Below are 22,702 nucleotides of genomic sequence, written 5' to 3'. Positions count from 1 at the left end.
GACAGAATTTATAGTCATTTAGAAGAAAACTCAATTATCGCAGTAGAACAGGGACAATAAAAGAAAATCATGTGGAACAAAAGATCATTTGTTGTTAAATAAAGTTATAGTGGAGAACTGTAAAAAGGGGAAAAATCTAAGTATGGCATAGACATGAATATAAAAAAGCATTTGATAGTATCCCACATTCATGGATAAAAGACTGCTTAAAAATATATAAAATACACCCTATATTGATTTGACTATATTACAGTAACCATGAAACAATGGCAGACAAAAGATTATTATCCCAGGGATAAAAATTAAAAGGGGGATATTCCAGGGTGATCCTCTGCCATCGTTGCTATTCTGCCTTGCCATTAATCCGTTAAGCTGCTTACTTTAACATCTTAGGCCATGGTTACAATTTGGCTCCTAGAAAACAACAAAGTCTAATGACTTCTTATCTTTTCTTTGTTGATGATTTAAAATTGTATAGCTCATCAGATGAGGAACTGAAAGCACAGCTGCAGGTTGTCAAAACCTTTTCAGATTATATTAGAATGTCATTCGATCTTGATAAAGCAACCTTTAAAGAAGGAAAACTGCAGCACCAGGAAAACATTAGTTTGGGACAAGAATGTGATATAGACGAACTTGAGCAAGAGGAAGTGTATAAATACTTGGGAACTGATGAAGGATTAGCAATAAAACATGAACAAATGCAAGTAAAACTCAGTAAGGAATACTTTAGAACATGTAAATTAATTCTGAGAACAGCATTGACATCTAGGAACAAGATCCAAGCTATAAATCAGTTTGCTCTTCCTGTCCTAATGTACAGTTTTGAAGTGATTGACAGGCCCCAAAAAGTGTTGGATAGATTAGATATTAAAACAAGAAGGAAGCTTCATGCTCACCAAATGATTTATAAAAATCATTGTATACCAATATTATATATTCCCTGTTCCAAAGGAGGGATGGCCTGCTTGAAACTGATTACATATATAGATCTGCAGTCGTGGGACTCCACACACATCTACTAACCTCACAAGATCTAAATGTAGTGAAACTTTTGAAACATGAAGAGAGTAAATGTAAGATGATGTCTCTGCTTAATTTAGCAGAAGCATATTGATATCAATTAGGAATGGAAATCAAACCTGAAGTAGATAAAAAAAAAAAAAAAACAGGTAGCAATTAAATGTACCAGAAAAAAAAACAAAAGAAAGAGAATATAAGGTGAAGGACCAGATGAGAGGGCAAGAAATGTGGAAAAAACATAAATATAGTTGCAAGTATAGACAACTTCTGGAAGAGCCTCATTTTGATCAAGAACGAACACAGAAATGGTTAAGGAGAGGCAAATTGAAACCAAGAAATGAAAGGTTAATACTGGCATCCCAAGATAGTGGGCTATGTACACCCTGGTTTACAAAGTCCATTGAACATGTGGGAGAAACAGACAAATGTAGGTTTTGTAAAACCGAATTGGAAACAGTCACACATCTTGTTGCTGGTTGAGACACACTAATGGCGGAAGGACTGTATACTGAAAGGCATATTAATGTGGCAAGACTATTGCACTGGGGATTGTGCAAACATTATGGTATCGAAGTGGCTGAAAAACACTGGAAACATGAGCCACAAAGGATCATAGAAAATGATGAAGTTTATATCACTTGGGATCACCCGTTACCAACAGTTCAAAAGATAGATGCTATAAAACTCGATATAGTGGTCCAAGAAAAGAAAACAAAAGTAGCATTGATCATTGAACTCGCCACACCCAGTGACTATAGTGTCTTGCGTACAGAGAGAGACAAAGTCATAAAATATCAGGATCTGCAGGCAGAAACTGGAGCAGTGTGGAAGAAAGATACCCAGACAGTTCCAATAGTAATAGGAGCAATGGACCTTATAAAAAAATAATTTGCAGTCTTCTTTAAATATTTTACCAATCCATGTAACTCCATACAAATTGCAGGAGGAGTCATTACTGGGCACATTGCGGGTGCTCCAAAGAGAACTTTTGGCTGACATCAAAGATTGAAACAATACTAATTTCATGAACTTTAGTCATACTTGACTTAGGAATGAGGTCCATTCCCGTCATGGTATTAGAAACCCAAAAGACTTGAGAGTAATTAAAAAAGGCAGTTACAGTTTTGAAGCAACACAGATATGTGGTTTACAGTTAAACATCAGACTCAGATGGAAGTGCAGTGCTAGAGTTAAATATATCTACATTGTTAAATCATCAGTAAACATTTACTGTGATTGTATACCACGTTTTCCTTCCCCATCCCCAGAAACTTCACTCCATTCTTTCTTCTCACCTTTATTATATACACGCACCCCTGAGTCCCTAAAGATTGGAGGCTGGCCGAGTCTGTTCTGTCAGTAGTGTACAAGTATCATCAAATGCAGAGGGTTTAAACATTGTACTAAAGGCTCCAGACTGCAGTTTGACTGTTCTTAGGATGCGTGGAATCCTCCATACCCCAGAAGAGCAACAGGATCTAATAGGATCATTAATAGAGAACATGCTTTTACATAAGACCATAGTGGTGTTCCCTCAGGAGCAGAAGGCGCATTTTTTTATTCAAAGTTTTTATTAATACCAAAAAAGGATGTTCCTTGGAGACCCATTGCCCTTGGGTAAGGCTGCATAGGAGAAGGCTGCATTTGTTGTAGAGGAATACATGGCAGCAGCATGAACAGTCATTGAAGACTCATGTCCCAGTTCTGCCTTGCTTGTGGAAGAAATTTTAATAATGGGCTTCTCAAGTGCAGAGTAATCAAGGGATACCTTTCAGGTAACCTCTTTTAAACCAAAATTTGACTATGGATGCCTCCGACTTGGCTTGGGGCCCCTAATATGGATTTCACAGTTCAAGGCACTTGAAGACCTTAAGAGAAGAGGAGGATAAAGCAAGAAGGAAAAATGACAATAATCCTGGCATTCAAAGTCTTCAAACAGTTTTGCATTCAGGAGACCTATAGTTGGTCATACTCAGTACCACAATAGTGCGGTACATAAACAAGGAAAACTCATTCTTCTCTATGTATTTGCCTTACAGGTATAGGAAGAAGCTTTTCAGTCACAGATAGCTCTCGAGTCCTACTTACATTTCAAGAAAATGCCTTTGTAGATCAGCTAAGCAGGACCTCAGTGTTCATTCACAGTTGGATACTGGACATGGATGCCGCCCTAATCCTTAACAGATGGGCGTTCCAGAAGTAGAGGTCTTGCTTCTCCAAGCAACAGCTGCAGACACACTATTCGAGAGTCCCAAACTTACAGGCTTGGGTAGTAGATACCTTCTTCCTGAATTCTGCAGTTCTTTCTCTGTGCTTTTCTTCTGAGGGTAATGTAGAAAATAGGAAGCAGAGACCAAAAATACTAATATCTCCTTTCTGGACAAGGCAGCATTGGTTCTCCCTCTGAAATAGTGGGCATGTATCTAAACTTCACTCCCTTACACAAGACTTATTTAACTCAGTAGAACTGTGGTTTACAAAACGCTGCCTCATACTAAACCAAAAAACTAAACTTCTTTTTACACCTACCAGTAAATCTCCCCCAATTGACTTCACTGTAACATCCAATAATGGCACTGTCATATCCCAAGATCTTACTACCAAACTGCTAGGTATCACCATAGACAACAACCTTAACTTTGACACTCATATCAACAACATTTTGAAAACTACTAACAAAAAAATTGTCCCTCTATATAGGATCAAACCCTTCCTCACTCCTGCAACCAGAATAACTATTGCCCACACCCATCTAATCTCTACCCTTCTCTATGCCTCACCCATCTTTACTAATCTGTCAAAAAATAACATTAAGAAACTAGAAAACTCCTACAATAATATAGCCAGATTTGCCACAGGTAACCCATTTAAAACACACCACTGCCTTAATCTAAAGTACCTAGGGTGGCTTGAATTACAGCAACAGCTGAAATTTAATCAACTGACCATTGCCCATAAAATACTTTATCAACCTATCAACTGACCATTGCCCATAAAATACTTTATCAACCTGCCAAAACACCCATCCTAACTAACCTTATTCACCTCTACAATAACCTGAAGTCCCTAAGATCTTCTCAAAAACGTCTTGTAAATATCAATAAATCAAACAATAGATCTGGAGACTCTCCCTTCTCTAACACTGTTGGGAAAACCTGGAACCTACTTCCCTCTGAACTTTTCACTCTTCCCTCTATAACTCTGTTTAAAAATAAACTTAAGCTCTTCCTTAAAGCACATTGGATGTGCCCCTGTACTAAACCTGACTGAACAATGCTCTCGCCACTTGATTCAACCCCACCTTCACATCTCTGCAACAATCTCTTCTTAACAACTACCATTCTACCTCTCCCACACAGTCTTTCCTATTTGTGTACTCACTAAAAAGGGACATGCTTTACTACTTGATTTTTTAATCACCTTTAACTCCATTTTACTTTCCTTTTATTCCTCCTTTCCTATCTACAATTATATTATACAAGTTCTGCTATTAATTCTTTTGAACATCTAAGTCTTGTCAATGTTTTGTATTTTTTTTTATACTCTATATACCTATGACCACTTATATTGTCTTCGTAATGATGAATGTAATTGCATCTGATATATGTACTTCTTTAGATGTGTACTTTAGTGAATCTGTTTTGGTGCTCATCTCCCCAGGCCTCCATTGAAAATGGACATATATCCAGCTAGACTAACCCGGTCAACAAATATAAAATAAATAAATAAAATAAAATGTGTTTTGAATGCACTGCCTGTGTCAGTGATCCAGCTTCTACAACTATTATGGGTAGGTTCATTACACAGTTGTACTTTAGAATATTCTCTTTCCTTTTTTGAAGGAGATAGTGTCCAAGCAGATATTGTCCAAGTTATTCAGATAATTGTTATTACATTTCTTGGTGAATATCAGGTCACTCCTGATTAAGTCAAGACGTTATTACCACCGCATACATTTTTTGTATGCTAGGAATGCATCTGTGCAGAATCTCAGTGAAACAGGTGAATTACAGTTCTATGCATACATTCCCCAAACACTTCAATCTGGGTTTTCATTTTTTGCATTTGCAGTCCTGTATGGTGTGATATGCTTTGGAATTCCTCATCCAATGATGTACATTTTAGCCATGTATATTGTAATTATGGCAAGAAACTTGTTTGAAGAAGACAAAACTTTTTTTTTTTTTTTTTGAGGTGCACATCATAGTAAGGTGATTCAAATTAATAGGTCATTGCTGCAGTACATAGTCCCACATTATTCTTTTCTTTTTGGTCTATGGTTCAGTTGGGGTCAAAGCTCACTTCTTTATAGGTTATATGGCACCAATGGCTAGTGTACAGTACTAGGGTATTTGAAGCCTTGGTCAACACCATCCCACCACTATGAGGTGTCAGCCGACACCGTCTTCAGATCTTTCTTGCCATGCAGTATTGTGAACCAGTGCATTCTAGCACTGTCAGTCTGTCATTTGGCCTGCTTCCAGAAGCTGGATAAGTGTCATGTGAGGAGATGTCTTAGTTTCTTAAATAGAACTGGATAATAGCTAAGCCAGTCCAATACACCCCCATTGTACCCCTGTTGCCCTTCTTTCCAGAGAGAGAGAGCTGGAGGGCACTCAGCCTTCTTTGCCAAAAACTAGGTCTCAAGACCAGTGGGTCATGAACATTCTTCAGCAAGGTTACAAGTTAGTTTCTCAAAGTCTCAAACTGCAGAAGAATTCCCCCATTTCCAAAGACCAGTCAAGCCTTATTCCTGTGGTCTGAAAAGAAATGCAGTTGGGCCATAGAGAATGTCCCTTTTGTGGCAGAAGGGCAAGGGTATGAGAGTGTTTCCAGGAAAGGGAGGATCATGGACATCCATTTTGACCCATCCCACTAGTTTTTCATTGTTCCACAGATCATAATGTTGACTTTCCCAAAGCCTTACTGCCATCCAGGTGCTCCTCATTACCCTAGACTTAAAAAAAGGCCTAATGTACAGTTCCTCAGACTTGCAGCAATATTGAACAGCTGTCCTTCTATTCCTGTGCTACAGTAGTCTTGGTGTGGTATTTCCCACCTCAGGCGACCCATATGTTGGCTCCTATACAAAAGCTTCAGCTTGGCTGTTGTACTTGCATGGGACGTCACACGTAGGGCCATAAATGTGACATCTACATGCACAGACCTCAGAACTTTTCAGCTGCAGACTTGTCGCATCATGTCCTTTGCTCCTTCACCACAAGACGTCTAAAAGCTAAGTACCTCGTTGGGGTTTTTTCTTCTTTGACTTCTAGCTAAAGCTTGGTTTGTTGTAGTAATCTTTAGCTGATGTCAGCTAAAAAGGGTAAATGCCAATGCGGGTGCCAGATACCTCGTAAAGATGCACACAACCTCTGTTTTTTTGCCTAGGACGAGACCACAACCATACTGCTTGCTCGATCTGCCAGTCCTTAGTTCTTAAGACACTATGCAGCCGTCTGGCTGCTCTCAATCTATATCTAGAAAATCAGTGATAAAACATTAGCGCTAAGGATGGATCCTGTTTCGGAAGCTCTGACTGAACCTCTGCAGAAGAAGGCCAAGATTTCCTAGGCTCACTTCCATTGCCTCTCCGCTTTCGGAAGTCCTGCCAGCTGCCAATTTAGGAGTTGAGGGATGTCTGTCAGATCCGTTTACATCGACGGCGACCTTCGTGGAAGCCGTTTCTCAGTTGATGGCTAGCACATCCATGGAGCTTACTCAGACATCGGCTACAGCCAAGGTCGAGGGTAAACCAGACACAGCCGGGCCTCTGACCGGGATCCCTCCTCCTGACACCATTACCCTTAGCTATGCACCCAGTTCCAGACCTTCACCTAAGACTACTCCGTTAAAAAAGAAACAGAAAACCAAACATCTGGCTACACCCACTGAAGGTATACCTGATTGGCAGTCCTTCACCTCATCTTTGATGCAGGCCTTCATGGCCCTTAGGCCCACAGTCTCTTCTCCATCTACCCTTCCTCTCCTCAGCCCTAGGCCTGCCTCTGGCTCCTCTCTTCCACCGCCCACTTCACAAGACAGGGAAGAAGAGCAATAGACTTATTAATGAATCAATCTCATATGCCTCCTAAAAAGCCTCTCCTCAAGAATATTACTCCCCAGATGAATCCATCGAGGGGGACTCCCCTCCTGAGGATATCACCTTTGGAGAGACCATAACCAAAATTAAGGAATACTTCAAATGGTACACCTCACAAATGTCTGATACTCAAAAAAGGTATTTTGAATTGTTACAAGTGGAATCTCCCTCCACTTTTGCCATTCCTCCTGTTATCCCTGCTTATTTAGATGCCTTTCCCTCAGCATCTAAGATGGCAGACTCTCAGCCCCTGCCCTTAAGAGGCCAGATCGCTTTTACAAAGTGCCTGATGACCAGAAATTTCTAGTCAAACCACCCCTGGCAGACCCTGCTGTGATATCAGTATCACCAGATAAACAATCCAGACTGATTCCGTCTGCCTCTGTCCTACTTACAGAAAAGGACAGTAAAACTATGGATAGAATTGGAAAGAAGGTTTACACCTCTTCCACATTGGCCTTCAGAGCCATGAACTATCAAACCCATATGACAAGATATGCTCTGGACCTTGTCTCTCAAGCTTCTACTCTGTTGGCTGCTACTCCAGACTTCCCCACTAAGTCTGACTTTGCATCTAAACTATTTCTGGCTGCCCAAGTAGCCAGATATTCCATTAGATGTAGTTATGATGCAGCAGAGGCCTCTGCACAGTCTGCAGCCTCTGCCTTTGTACTTCGAAGATATTCGTGGCTACGTCTACAACACTTACCAAAGGACTTCAAGTCTAAAATCTTGGATGCTCCTCTAGACTCTGACTTACTGTTTGGTAAACAGTCAGCAGACCTTTTTAAAATGTACAAGAAAAGAGTAAGGAATTGAAATACATCAAGCATCTTCTTGTGTCTCCAATTCCTAAATATTACAGAAATTACCCTGCAAAAACTACATTTGTCAGAAGAAACCCCTCCTCTGCTGCATCTCCCTCTTCCAGGCACAGAAGAGGAGCCAGAAGACAATCCTCTTCCAGGCCAGCTGTCTCACAACCCCCACTAGATAACCTTTTCAAGACAGAGGAGGACCGAACAGTGTGCGACTACATTGCCCACCTTCCCCTTTCTGCCTGCCCCTCCCACTGCCTCCCCTTTTGGAAAACCATCACTACAGACAAATGGGTTCTGGCTATAGTTCAAAAAAGATACTTCCTTTCTTGGAGAGAAAGGCCCCTCTTAAGGGGCCATGCCCTTCCCCCAGAAAAGTCAGAGATACTTCTTCCCACAGATTTTACAAGACCTTCTGAACCTGGGAACAATAGAACCTGTCCCACCAGGGCAGGAAGGAAAAGGCTTCTACTCAAGACTGTTTCTGGTCTCCAAAAAAGATGGACTATGGAGGCCCATTCTGGACCTTTCCTTTCTAAACCTTTTCTTAAAGGTTCCCACCTTCAGAATGTTGTCCCTTCAAACTTTACTTCCTCTTATGCCAGCCCAGGCCTTCATGGCCACACTCGACCTGAAAGAAACCTCTGCACATCCCCATGCAATCCTCCCACATAAATTCTTATGTTTTTCTGAACCCTGCTCTCACTTTCAGTTTACAACATTGCCCTTTGGTTTGTCCACTGCTCCCACAGTGTTCACAAAATGCCTGGCACCTGCCATAGCTTATTGTAGAACACAAGGGTTTCAGATTTACCCTTACCTGGACAGCATCCTTATTTTATCAGAATGCAGAGAAACCCTGCAAATCCATTTACATTTCACTGTTTGCTTGCTTCAAAGACTATAGGGTTCACCTTCAAATACCCCAAATCTTCCTTGACCCCAGAACAAGACAGAACATTTCTGGGTTGTAGGATCAGGACAGATATAATGAAAGGCTTTCTTCCCCAGGACAAAGTTACCTCCTTGTCCTCCCACTTCAAAACCCTTATGCAGACTCAACAGATATCCGCAAGGAAATTTCTATGAATATTGGGCGTAATGGCAGCACCATTCCCATGCTACCACTAGCAAGAATGCACATGTGAAAGCTGCAGTGGTGTCTAAAAAATGTATGGTCACAACACCCGCATCCTTTAGAGCAAGAAATTACCCTCCTGCCCTGCCTATAGTCAGAACTAAAATGGTGGATTCAGCAAATTCAACTGAACCCGGGCCTTCCACTGAAGTTACCCACCCCAAACCAGTTCATGCATACAGACTAGGACGGGGAGCTACAATGTCAAACTACAGGGTACAAGCAAAGTGGCACCCTTCCATCAAGAACAAACATATCAACGTGAGGGAAATGACAGCAGTCCTTCTGGCATTGAATGCTTCCTTCCCTTTTACTACCAGGTGTTTTCCTAATAACAACAGACAACACCACAGTTATGTGGTACCTCAGCAAGCAGGGAGGGACAAAAGCCTACCACCTCTGCAGACTAACCTTACTAATCTGGGACCTAGCTTGACAGCACAACTTCTCCCTGCAGGAATCCTACATCCCCTCACAGGACAACAAATGAGCAGACCTGCTCAGCAGGATATCCTCATCTTCTCCAATTCACGAATGGATGCTGGACATGAATGTCTTTCTAGACATTGTCCACCGGTGGGGCACACCAAGTAGATTTGTTTGCCTCCCCCAGAACAGACAACTGCAGACTTTCTGCTCCAAGACCCACTCTCCACTAGCATGGAGAATAGACGCAGTCAGCATTTCATGGAAGAGGAGGTTTCTATATGCTTTCCACCCTTCCCATCAATTCAAAAAGTCCTCCTTAAAATCAGGAGATACAAACCAAGAATCTTGCTGGTGACCCCCTACTGGCCAAGGCAGCACTGGTTCTCGCTACTTCTCAGTCAAGCCAAGAGTAGTTGCCACAAGTTATCCCACAAGGTGGACCTTCTGACACAGCAAAAGGGAACCCTCATTCACCCACACTTGCAGATGTTGGCACTGACACTGTGGGTGATGAACTTTTAATTACCATCTGGCACCACTCCTCAAAGGACGTGCTTTCAGTCCTGAGGGAGGCCAGGAAACGTACTACAAGGAAATCTTACTTAGCTGAATGGAAGAGATTTTCCAGGTGATGTCTGGGCAAGGGCAGGGATTCATGTATCGCAGAACCACCCCTAGTTCTTGCCTCTGTGTGTCAGCTAGTTAAGAGGAGACTTTCATATTCTTCAATGAAAGTCCACCTTTCAGTAGTTTCAGCCTGCCTGCCACTAGACCCTCCCCTACTAGCCAGGCTCGATGTTAAGCTATTCTTAAAAGGGGTCTTGCACATCAGACCACCAAGAAAACCCATCGCACCACCCCGGGACCTGAACTTCATCCTCGAAGAGGTCACACAGTCCTCATTTGAACTTTGCTAGTATGGCTACTCTGCAGATGTGCACATGGAAGACAGTACTGCTAGTGGCTATAACCTCAGCCAGGAGGGTGTCAGAATTACAGGCCTTAATGGCCTTGCCCCTTCCATACACTACATTCTACAAGGACAGGGTGACTCTACGAACCAACCCTTCCTTTATGCCTAAAATGGTCAACTATCTGTCCTTAAACCAATGTATTCATCTACCCACCTTCTTCCCCTCTCCCAGTAATGAAAGTGAGAGAATACTCCACTCCCTGGATGTACACAGACAGCTAAGGTTTTACATAGACAAAACCAAATTCATAAGAAAATCCAATCAGCTTTTTGTTTTCTTCCACCACAGGGCCCTGGGCAAGGTAGTCTCCAAACAAAACCATCTCCTGTTGGATTAGGAAAACTATTTGCCCGTGTTACTCACACCATGGCAAAAAGCTCCCACAGGGAGTAAAGGCTCACTCTACCAGGGCAGTGGCAGCCTCCAAAGCCTTCTTAAAAGGCCTAGACACTGCATTCATCCTTGAAGTAGCCACATGGTCCACCATTCACACTTTCACCAAACACTAGAAGCTAGACAATGTCTCCAGAGCAATTCTGCAGGGCTTTGTAGAATCAGCTACTTCTGCTTCTTCCCTTCCTTCCATCTAAGCTGTGGTACTCTCCCACACCAAGAATACTGCAACATAGGATTAGAAGGACATAGAATAGTTGTGTAAAATCTTGCCATAACCATAATGTCTTTCTCTTCCATGTTGCAGTATTCCTTCCCACCCACCTAACCCCATTCTCTATTCTCTCTATCATTATTGGCATGTCTTAGGTGTTTTGGTGGTTGTACCATACCCAATGACCAATTTAACCACCAAATGGCTCTTTGATCCTTTGGCTGACCACTTGCTCTCTTTCGACCTGTCCTGCTGGGCTTTCAAGTTCTGAGGTCTGTGCAAGCAGACATCACATTTAAGGCCCTTGGTTTATAGCCCTACGTGTGACGTCCCACGCAACTACAACAGCCAAGCTGAAGCTTTTGTATAGGAGCCGACTTACAGGTCGCCTGAGGTGGGAAATACCACACCAAGAATACTGCAACATGGAAGAGAAAGACATCTATGGTTATGGTAAGATTTTGCACAACCATTCTTTCTCATTTACATATTTGTCCTCTGGCTTGTGTAATGCATCCAAAGTGTTTGCAAAGTGCCTAGCTCCAGTGATCCTTTCTGCAAGATAAAGGCTAATCACGTTTATCCTTGCTTAACGGATTGTATCATTCTAGCAAAATCCATTGATGGAATAGGCAAGGCTTTAGAATTCACTCTGAATTGCTTCAGGGATCTCCATGAGACTGCCAGCTAGAACAAATAAAATCCAACCCCCTTCACAGAGTCTATTCTTCCTGGTGGGTACAGCTAGACATAATACTTTACAAAGGATGACAGTCTCTTATTTGACTGCATACTTCTAGAGTTTTTTTCTGCAGGAATCCTTGTCAGCAAGGAACTTCTTCATAGTATTGTTACATGGCATCTTAAATTCTAATGGTGTCTTTGACACATCTGCCCACAAGGGAGCTTCAGTGCTACATAAGAAACAGATGGTGTCAGCACACCCAGTTCTTGGAGACTAGCATTCACATTCTCCCTTGCATCTGAAAAAAATAAAACGGTCTTTTGGTACATAGAACAGTGTCAGTCTCACTTAAGGCTTTTCTTTCAGTGCCCCAGCACAATACGAGCCTAACCATAGGCTCCTAGGATCTGTCCTGGGATGTCATGTGGGCACTCTCTAAGTTTAGGCAATATTGGATGCAGAAATAGGGAAGCTTAAAAGAGATGATGGCTGTCATTCTGGTACTTTATTCTTTCAGCACTGTATCCAAGGAGGTTGGACCTCCAGATTACAGTGGGCAATACTAGAGTGATGCAGTACATAAACTGTGGGGGACCCCCTGATACCTTATGTCCAGAGGTAGCACAAAGTGTAGTTATGTCTCTTACTGCAACTGAAGTCCTCTAACAGCAAAATGTTTTAGCAGGCAGGCTGAGCAGATGTCAAGTAGACCATCACAAATAGACTGTGGATGCTTTCTGAACTTGACTAGGATGAGGGGGTATACCAAAGGAAGACCTATTTTGCATCAAGTCAAAGCAGCCACCTGAGAGAATTCTGTTGCAGAATAACAACTCTAGAAACTTGGAAAACAGATGTGTTCTCCCTAAATTTGATTTAATTTTATGCTTGCCTTTCTTTACCCTCAATTACCAGGGTACTCTTAAAAATCATGCAGGAAAGGCCAAAAGTTATTGTAATACCCCCATCTGGCCAAGAAGAAATGGTTCTCCTATACAACCTGGCAAGGGGGAAAAAAATGGAAGGTGTTGCCTCAGCATGAAGTCCTTCTAACACGGTGTCCAATTCTGAGTATGCACATGCATTCCTAGGGCATGCTAAAGATTACAAGGTAGACTAGTAGCCAAATATAAGAAAACCTTTACTAGATACTTGGAAAGATTCTCTTTCTGATGTCTGTTCAGAAACTTAGACCAAAACAAGGTTAAACTGGCATTGGTCCTGAAGTACCTGTATGACCTTTACAAAACTGGTTTCTTATACAGCAATAAAAATGCATGCTTCTGCTATTTCTTCTTGCCTTCCCGTGGACTTGCCTTTGTGTTTCAGAACTTCCATTAAGCAGTTTCCAATGGGTAATGCATCTTACATTACCCAAAGGCAAAGAATGTTCTACCATGGGATCTTAACTGTGTGTTTGAAAAACTGACTCTGCCACCTTTTTGAACCAGCTGCTTCTGCTGCTCCTCTGTTTTTATCCCGGAAGATGTTTTTAGTGATTATTACCTCTGTTAGAATAATTTCAGAACTGCAGTCTTTAATGTGCAGAGAACATTTATTTGTCTTATACCAAAATATTGCATCCCATCATACAAACTGCTCTTAGTCTGTTTGTCAATCCTCTTTCGTAAGCCACAGAATAAAGGGGAGAGAACCCTTCATTTCCTTGATCTGTATAGGTAGCTTAGATTTTATTCACACTACACGTGACAAAACTGATAAGCTATCTGTCTCTTTAAAAAAGGGGGTAAAAAGGGAAGCCAGTAAACAAACTAACCCAAATTTACTTGCTCATTGCATTTTATACTGTTATACAACTCACGGTAAATCTTTTCTGTGATATGGCAAAGTCCACTCCACTCAAGTCAGTAAGCCATATTCAGAAGAGGCCAACATGTAAGCTGGTCTTGAAGCAGCAACTTGGACCTCTCTTCACACTTTCTCTATGCACTACAATTTACCAGTAACTTCCAGGGCTAGAGCAGTATTCACCTTGTTTATCCTGTAGCGCCTAATCTCGTAAGTACCTCTCTCCAGCCACTGTACATTCTTGTACTTTGGGAATCTTCCCAGAAATGATGGACTGCAACAGTGAGCACTGTGATGAATGTAATACAATCGAGTTAAGAATTTGACATAAATGTTGATGTTAGAGTACATTACAGTGCAGTCTGTGCCCTGTCACCTATCCCTTTTTTCTGACTGCTTTTTATCCCTGGTAACCTGGGTGGGAGAGTCACCCTAGTCCATTTGTTTGCATCTTCCCTCTCAGTTCTCTATCTGGTCCCCCTTTTCTCTCTTACCTTAAACTGCTGCCTGGGGAAGGTGTTAGAAGACTTCTTGAGTGAACTTGGTACACAGAGGCTCTTACCATCTGGTCCACATGGGCTTTAGTGCTAGCGTCTCCTAACATAGCCATAGCCAGGGCGAGAAAGATTTGAAAATGGCATTGGCCAGCAGACTTCCTTGCATGGTGGTGGAGTGGGAGGTGTTACATAGTTCACTGCGCAGGTAGAGCTCTGGAAGTTGGGCCATTTAGGCTGCCTGCAGGTTTGAACCTCAAAAGTGAAGACTGCAATAGTGAATCTACTGAAACATCTGCATTTATAGTAAGTTCCTAACACAGCTATACTTATTTTTTTCTCGCAACTGTATACATGTTTTTTATGGTATTGTCAAACCTTAAAAGTAGCGTTTTACACAGATATATGGGTACAGCATGCATGTTGTGTAACTTCTGGATCTTGTACAGTGAGCTAACATATGCTGTGTTTAAAAAGTCTAACCATTGTTTTACTGCATTTATTTTTGATGCAGAATGCTTTTAAGTGATTTGGAAGGCTTTTTATTTGATGTTTCTGTTGTAGATGTGTAAAGCATCAGTATTTAATTTTCTTTTACCTATTCTTATTTTTACTTTTTTTGTGCAGATATACACTGGCTGTTATGATGGCAGTATTCAAGCTGTCCGATTAAACCTCTTGCAGAATTACAGATGCTGGGTAAAACACTAAACAAGTCAGTGTGTGTGTGTGTGTGTGTGTGTGTGTGTGTGTGTGTGTGTGTGTGTGTGTGTGTGTGTGTGTGTGTGAGATACAGGCATGTTAATTATTTTTTCATCCAAAATGTTGATCTTATGGTGCCATTCATTAGCGTGAAATTATTTGTTTCAATGAAATGCACAGACTCGGACAGCCCTTACCAATAGTGCTGTTTTTACTTGGTTGTTTTTCTTAATACTAGGATTTATTACCTTTCACCCAACTTGAGTACAAATCTTTAGAAGAGCTAGAGTGGAGGCTCTATATGAAATATTTCTTTATATTATACATGTATCATTCTTTTTGTGTCTTCTATCCTTCTGTATGAGGGTTTATTATCTCCATTAGATGAACATTAAATCACTATTTTCTTCAACACATGGGGTTCCACAGATTTTTCAAGTTTCAGGTTTTTAAAACCTTATTTGTGTGTGCGTATTTTTTTTTTTTTTTTTTTTAATTTCAATGCTGTTTATCCTGTAGACCTGCCTTGGGCAAGTAACCATACTGACACCTTTTACATCTATTTGTACTGCCCTTCTGAGACTGAGTATAGCATATCATATCACCTTATGGGGAAAAGGGTGTTATCTCCTCCATACATCCCTTAGGGTTTTTCTGTATGTAGCGTAATTTCTGTCTTGACAGCTGATGTACGAGCTAACTAAAGTTGCAGAACCTGTTGTACTGTCCGGAATGCACGTGCACACTTCTGTATACATACCATGAGAGCTTCTATACTAGTGTAGCTTAGCAAGGCCAAATATATGATCCCATTCTCAGCTGTGCATGCTGTAAACTGCTTCTACCATAATGTGCATGCCCTGCTATGGCCTTGCGTTTCTCCTCCAGTAATGGACAAGCCAATCAAGGGCACTTATTCCAACCCTCCCTCACTCGTTTCTCAAGTACTGGAGTTACTAGCCCATCCCAAGTCACTTAGAGCTTTATCCCTGTGCATTATAGGACTGGTGAGTCAGTCATTTTTTTTTTCCCCTGAGCTCGCTGGTTCAGAATAATCCCATGTTTTCTACATAGAGTTGCTTCTCAAGTGATCCTGAGTAAGTCACTTCACCTATTTATTTTCTTCCTTAAAACAAAATGCAGAACATAACCTTGATTTTTCACCATCAGGTAATGGTTCTGCCATAAAAAAGGTTCATGGGCAATATATTACAGTTTTAAATTAGAAGAAAAAAAATCTATGTTTTATTTTGCACATACAATTAGTGACCATTTCCCTTGGGAGTAAGTAATTGATTCTGGTGTTGCTTAAACTGACACCTTATGATTCTGCTGTTGCTTGTAATTTTCAGGAGTCAGGTTTTTTTTTTTTCACTTGACAGCATATTACTGTAAATTGTATGAACATTAAGTTGAAATGTGGTAGTAGCAGTAGTAGTTTAGTGATGTTCAGTGTAGGATCACCATTGCAGTAGTATTTTTATTGGAGAGTTTTTGCTGAAGGCAGTTTCCAAACTTCTACCCCAACCTCCGGAGGTTTTCTCAGCCCAACAAGAACAGCTTATCCCCTGTCAGTGTCGGACCAACATGTAGCATATAAAGAGAAAACTTGTGCTGTTCTGCTCTTTGTGCAGTGAAGAAATACCGGTTCACTCTGCTCTCCATTCAGTCTTTTCTCTGTGACTTCCAGAATATGATAAATGCCTAGTCTGTGATCTTCTGCTGCTCAGAGATTTTGGAGCTGAATACATTCTGAGTTGTTTTGTTACTGAACTGACTGATTTTGTGCTGTACTAGTATTGGCTAAACTTTATAAATTCCGTGATGTTTCTAGAAATGTGGTTTAATGTATGTGCTTGCAAAAGATGATTTCTGCCTAAAGACTATAATTCTTTTTTTTTTTACTTAAGGAAAAATATCCGTTGTCTTCCTACATGGTTTGGATGACTGTTTGAAAACACACACTGGGCAGTAGAGCTTGAAATGTTAAATACTACCTTGCCCAGAAAAAAGCTAGAGGCCTTGTTTACAGACAAGCATTGTGATCCATCTGCCTTAGTCCTTCAGCACAGGAAACCCATTATAGTGGTACAGCCACACAAAATAGTTTAAACAACAGTGGTTTGAGAACATGAGACTGCTAAGACCTGGTCAATTTCAAAGGGGCCTGTTATCCCTGATCTTGTTAAGCATCAGCATTTCTGTCACCCAACATCATATGATTCCAGCATTAAATTCCTACTTATGACCCAGAGACATGCACTGGGATGTTTGCTTTGGCTGCTGTTTCTTTCTTTACAGGTCTATCAAGAGACAGAATTGTCATCTGAGCTGAATGCCAGTTCATATCTGCTCACAAAAGATGCCAGCACTCTTAAGGTACTGTCAGCTTCTTCTGAATTTAATATCTGAATATTCAAAGGTTTATCATCAGTCCAGAAGGTCTGTTTGACAAAGCTGCCAAATCAGGACTTCCTGAAGTCACATCTCCATTGTTGAGGATAATAAGTGCCCACCTTTTCCGGCAGTGCCTTTAGAGTTTGACTACAGAAGGTCTGTATAGGCATATGTTCCAGCCTGGCAAATAACTAAGGCACAGCCCATCCAACCTTTTCTGAATTAGATCTCAAGAAGGAAGATCTGGATGTTCTTCGTCTCACATTGCTGCAGTCATAACCTGTGGGGTAGTCCGCTGTCCTCGGTCGGCCCAAATACCAAAGAGTTAGGCTGGCGTCGGTCATGGCGCCCGGAGCTGACGTCAGTACGTAGTAGTACTTATGCGCATGACCAACGCCATATCCCCAGTCTTTCTTGCCGCGTGGTCCGAAGCAGAAGCAACATTTGCAAGTGCCGTTCGGCGTTCTGAAATTTTCAATTTTCAAGTTTCAGACCGAAGACCAAGTTGGGCTAAGTACCCCGTTGGGGAAAATTTTTGTCTTTTCTTGCCTCAGTTAATCCGGATGTCAGAAAAATTTAATAATTGTATTTCTTGTGGGAAACAGATACCTCATAGGGACTATCATTCTCTCTGTATTCCTTGCTTGGGGCCTGAACACGACGTAGTCGGGTGTCGCTTTTGTGCTAGATTTAATAAGCGCACCATTAAACGAAGATTAGACTGTGCCAGGCTTGTTTTCGGTAAGCGGTGTAACTACAACATGCCGTCGGATCCTCCGACGCCCGCTACCGCTAAAAAACGTAAAGATAAATCTTTAAGGTCTAAACCGGATGAGTCGTCCGTTGCGGACGCCGGTTCTATGGAACCTCCGGTTGAATCTGTGGATCCGGCCGAGGTTTCGGCTGAATCCCAGGGGGAACCTTTACTTTTGCAGGAATTGGCCTCTCAGGAGTTAGGCCAGGCCGAGGGTGCTTCTCAAGTATCTGTAGTTCCATCCTTACAAAAGGTTATTAGGCCTTCTACCTCAGTGGCTAAAGGCCATGCTAAGGCTAAACCTGGTCTTGCTGGTACTGGCCATAGCCCTAGTTCTTCAGCTTCTGTTCCTAAAAAACATATGTTGAAAATGGCAGAGGATTTGATTACTTTGATCAGGGGTTCTATGCCCCCCCCCCCCGGAGAAGAGTCCTAGGCTGGAGACAGATTTAGAGGGAATGGAGCATTCTTCAGACTACTGAGTCCTCAGCTGAGGATATTCAGGATTTCCATCCCTATTCAGATTCGGATGCAGAGGATTCCTGTCCTTCTGCTTCTCCTCCAGAGGATTTTTCCTTTTCTGAAACCTTACATTCCATGAGGGAACATTTCAAGTGGGAAGGTCAGGATTTTTCAGATTCCCGAAAAAGGCTTAGGGAATTTTTGTTTTTACCACAACATAGGCCTTTGGCTATTCCCCCTGTCTTAGATGTTGTTCAGGATGTCTTTTCTGAAGCTTCTCTTAACCCTGATTCTTTACCCCCTGCCCCTGTCAAGCCAGACAGATATTACAGAGTTCCTGAAGCACATAAATATTTGTATAAGAGTCCTAGAGCTGACCCGGAAACTATTATTCAAGGGCCAAAGGGTGTCAGGGCTTCTGTGATTAAGAATCCAGTTCCTTTGGATAAAGATTCTAGAGCGTTGGATAGGTGGGGGAAAAAGTGTACACCTCTTCTACGTTAGCTATGAGGGCTTTAAATTGCCAGTTTCATATGTTGAAGTATCAGAACTTTTTGTTAGGCCAATTGAAATCTAAGGTGGATGCTTTATCTGAGGGTATAGAGTGTAAGGAATTGCAGGAGTTGGTTCATGCTTCAGATCAAGTTGGAAAACATTCTTTGCAGTGTGGTTTCGATGCTCTTCAGGCTTCATCCAGGGTGGCTGCTACTGGTTCAGTTATTCGTAGACATGCCTGGCTTAAGGATCAAAATTTGTCAGAGCATGTTAAAGCTTGGATTTTGGATGCTCCTCTACAATCTGAAGTTCTTTTTGGTTCTCCTGTGGAGTCAGTTTTGAAAAAGATGGAAGATAAAGTTAAGTCTATGCAGACGGTCAAGGATTTTCTGCAGGTGCAGCCCCCTAAGTTTAGCAGGAATTGGCCTGCTAGAGGATGGTCCTACCCTTCTTCGGATATTCAGTCTAAGGGCAGGTCTAGACGTGGTAGGGGCAGGGCTCACGCTCAGGGTTCTTTCAGACCTAGGACTTGGAGTTCTCCTGCACATTCTTCTGGTGAGGGCAGGGGTCAGCCTTTTCGTAAACAGACCCAATGACCTGTATTTTCAGCTGCCAGATCCTTCTTTTCTGGCAGCTCCTCTAGGAGGAAAGTTGGCACTTTTCAAACAAAACTGGCATTTGGTCACCCAGGACAAATGGGTGTTGGAAATAATAAATCAAGGTTACAAGTTTTATTTTCACACTTTCCCTCCTTTCAAAGGCATGCCGGATGTGCCTCCTCAACAAAGGCTGGAGGCTCAGGAGCAAATTTCTTTGCTTTTACAGATGGGAGCAATCCAGGTGGTACCTCCGTCAGAAGTAGGCCTAGGGTTTTATTCCCGTCTATTCCTAGTGCCAAAGAAAGGAAACACTTGGAGGCCAATTCTGGATTTGTCCATTCTCAATACCTACCTAGACATTCCAAAGTTCAAGATGTTAACATTACAACAACTTCTGCCTATGCTAGGCAAAGATCACTGGATGGTAACCCTGGATCTCAGAGGCCTATCTTCACATTCCTATCAGGACCAGCTGCAAGAGATTCCTGCAATTTCGAGCTGGTACTTCTCATTATCAGTTCTCTGCATTGTCCTTTGGTTTATCTACTGCGCCCAGGGTGTTCACAAAAGTTCTGGCTCCTGTAATAGCTTTCTTCAGACAGAGGGGAATACAAATTTATCCTTATCTGGACGATTGCCTGATTCTTGCTCAAGACAAAGACAAGTTACTTCAACATCTACAGTATGTAATGGCAGTTTTAAGGTGCCTAGGGTATTCTGTGAACGAAATAAAGTCCAGTCTAGTGCCCTCTCAGGATATGTGCTTTCTGGGTGTGAGACTGAATACAGCTTCTCAGATGGCCTTTCTGACCCCGGACAAACAAAGAACTCTTCATCTATACTTCCAGCAGTTATCAGTACTGTCCAGGCTGACTGCAAGGACAGTCCTTCAAGCCTTGGGGTTCATGGCAACTTGCATTCTAGTACTTCCCAATGCCAAATTGCATATGAGGAAGCTACAATGGTATCTCAAAACTGTATGGACTCAACACTGCCACGATTTGGACACTGTCATTCAGATAATACCTTGCATCCAGAAGGAATTCTTGTGGTGGGCGCAGGAATGTCACCTAAACAAAGGACTCTCTGTGACCCGACCAGAGGCGAGTCAGATCATAACGACGGATGCCTCGGACTTGGCTTGGGGAGCACACTTCAATGGGAAATGGATTCAGGACACGTGGCCTCCCAGACTACAACATTTGCATATCAACATGAAGGAGATGTTAGCAGTCCAATTTGCCCTGATAGCCTTCAAGGACCTACTTCAACCAGGACAGGTGTTGATTCGAACAGACAACATGTCATGTGGTACATCAACAAGCAGGGGGGAACCCATTCTTACCCTCTTTGCAGACAAGCAATGATTTTGTGGGAGACTGCTCTGAGTTTGCACATCACGCTTCAAGCACGGTTTCTGCCAGGAGCACAGAACTCCCTAGCAGATGTATTGAGCAGACACATTGTGGACCCCCACGAGTGGAAATTGGATTCTTAGGTATTCCAACAGTTGACAGTGGCTTGGGGAACTCCAGACATAGATCTGTTCACTTCTCCACTAAATTTCCAACTTCCAAAATTTTGCACAAAGATGTTTCACCCAAAAGCTTGGAAAGTGGATGCTCTATCTTTCAGTTGGAACAACCTTCACGTCTATGCTTTCCCTCCTCTGCCTCTCCTTCCCAAGGTACTCTTGAAAGTCAGGCAGGACAAGCCTTGCATGATTCTAATAGCACCAGATTGGCCACGTCAGCACTGGTATCCTCTGCTGAGGAGTTTAATTCAGGAGCCTCCTTGGCCTTTGCCACAGATTCCTCACTTGTTGTCCCAGTCAAACAATCATTTCCTCAATGTCAGGGTGCAGTCCCTGCATCTAACAGCCTGGCGTATTCTGTTTTAGGGCCTGTGGGGTCTCAGCTTCCTCAACAGGTTTTAGATGTCATTTCGGAAGCCAGCGGCCCAGTACTAGAAAAGTTTATGCTGATAAATGGAGGAGATTCTTTCTTTGGAGCACAACAAAGGGCTTTGATGTCTCAGTACCTAATTTGAGTTTTACGCTACAGTATCTTACTGAATTACTAGACAAGGGTTTGTCATTTTCCTCTGTGAAGGTTCATGCTGCAGCCATTTCTGCTCACTATGATTGTGACCCTCCTTTATTTTCTCATCCTTTGTTTAAGCAATTTCTTAGAGGGGCAAAAAATATAAGACCCCCACGTAGAGCTCCTACTCCTTCCTGGGATCTCAATTTTGTGTTGGAGAAGCTTACTTTACCTCCTTTCAAACCTGCAGCTTCGTCTGAGCTGAAGTTTTTGTCTTGGAAAACTGCTTTTTTGTTGGCCATTACCTCTGCTAGGAGGGTCTCTGAATTGCAGGCACTCACGGCAGTTGAACCTTTTCTGGTATTCCATAAGGATAGGGTGTCTTTGCGTACTAACCCTACTTTTATGCCTAAAGTGATTTCTAATGTGGCCTTGAACCAGTCTATTCATTTGCCTACTTTTTATGCTGATCCCCAAAATAAGGGGAAAAAGTCTTGCATTCTTTGGACATTCACAGGCAGCTACGTTATTATTTGAGCAGAACTAAAGAGTTCAGGCAGACTCAACAGTTATTTATTTCTTTTGCTCTGGGTTCACAAGGGAAAGCTGTTTCAAAGCAAACTATTTCTAAGTGGATTGGTCATTGTATTGCTTTTTGTTGTTCTCATCATGGGAAGAATGTTCCTGCTGGGATCAGACCTCATTCCACTAGGGCTACTGCCACTTCTACTGCCTTTTTGAGGGGGGTAGCTACTAAGGATATTTTGGAGGCAGCTACTTGGAGTTCAGTACACACTTTTACTAAGCATTACCATCTTCCTCTTTATTCCAAGTCTAGGGCTGGGTTTGCCACTGCAGTTTTACAGGGCATGTTAGTAGCTCCTAATGCTTTTTTAGTTTGCCAGCCTCCCTTTTCCTTTGCTTTGGGATTCTACCCACAGGTTATGACTGCAGCAATGTGAGACGAAGAACATAGTACAGTTTTGTACCTACCATAAATGTAGATGTTCGAGGATCCACATTGCTGCAGTCCTATTTTCCCTCCCTCCTTCCCCTCTATAGTTTGGGGTTGCTGTTTTTTCCTTTGGGATAATTATTTTCTCACTTGTGGTTGTTGGGTATTTACTATTTTGGCTCTGGCCTTTCCTTTTAAGGCCTTCTGACATCTGGG

The 22,702-nt window shown here is 42.1% G+C and overlaps 1 protein-coding gene across 1 annotated transcript in view; it reads left to right on the top strand.

Moving 5' to 3' along the window:
* The window catches only part of ZNF106 (zinc finger protein 106), a 2,006,671-nt gene that overhangs the window by 1,794,699 nt on the left and 189,270 nt on the right, over positions 1-22,702 (top strand). The window contains exon 20 of the mRNA XM_044074076.1: positions 14,708-14,779. Within this exon, the coding sequence (XP_043930011.1) occupies positions 14,708-14,779 (72 nt within the window). The remainder of the gene's footprint in view (positions 1-14,707; positions 14,780-22,702) is intronic.

Source organism: Protopterus annectens, chromosome 6.part0 (assembly GCF_019279795.1).
Source record: "Protopterus annectens isolate FY-2018-M chromosome 6.part0, PAN1.0, whole genome shotgun sequence".
NCBI lineage: Eukaryota > Metazoa > Chordata > Ceratodontiformes > Protopteridae > Protopterus > Protopterus annectens.
The sequence above is the reverse complement of the archived record's forward strand: the minus strand, read 5'-3'. Positions and strand labels throughout refer to the sequence as shown.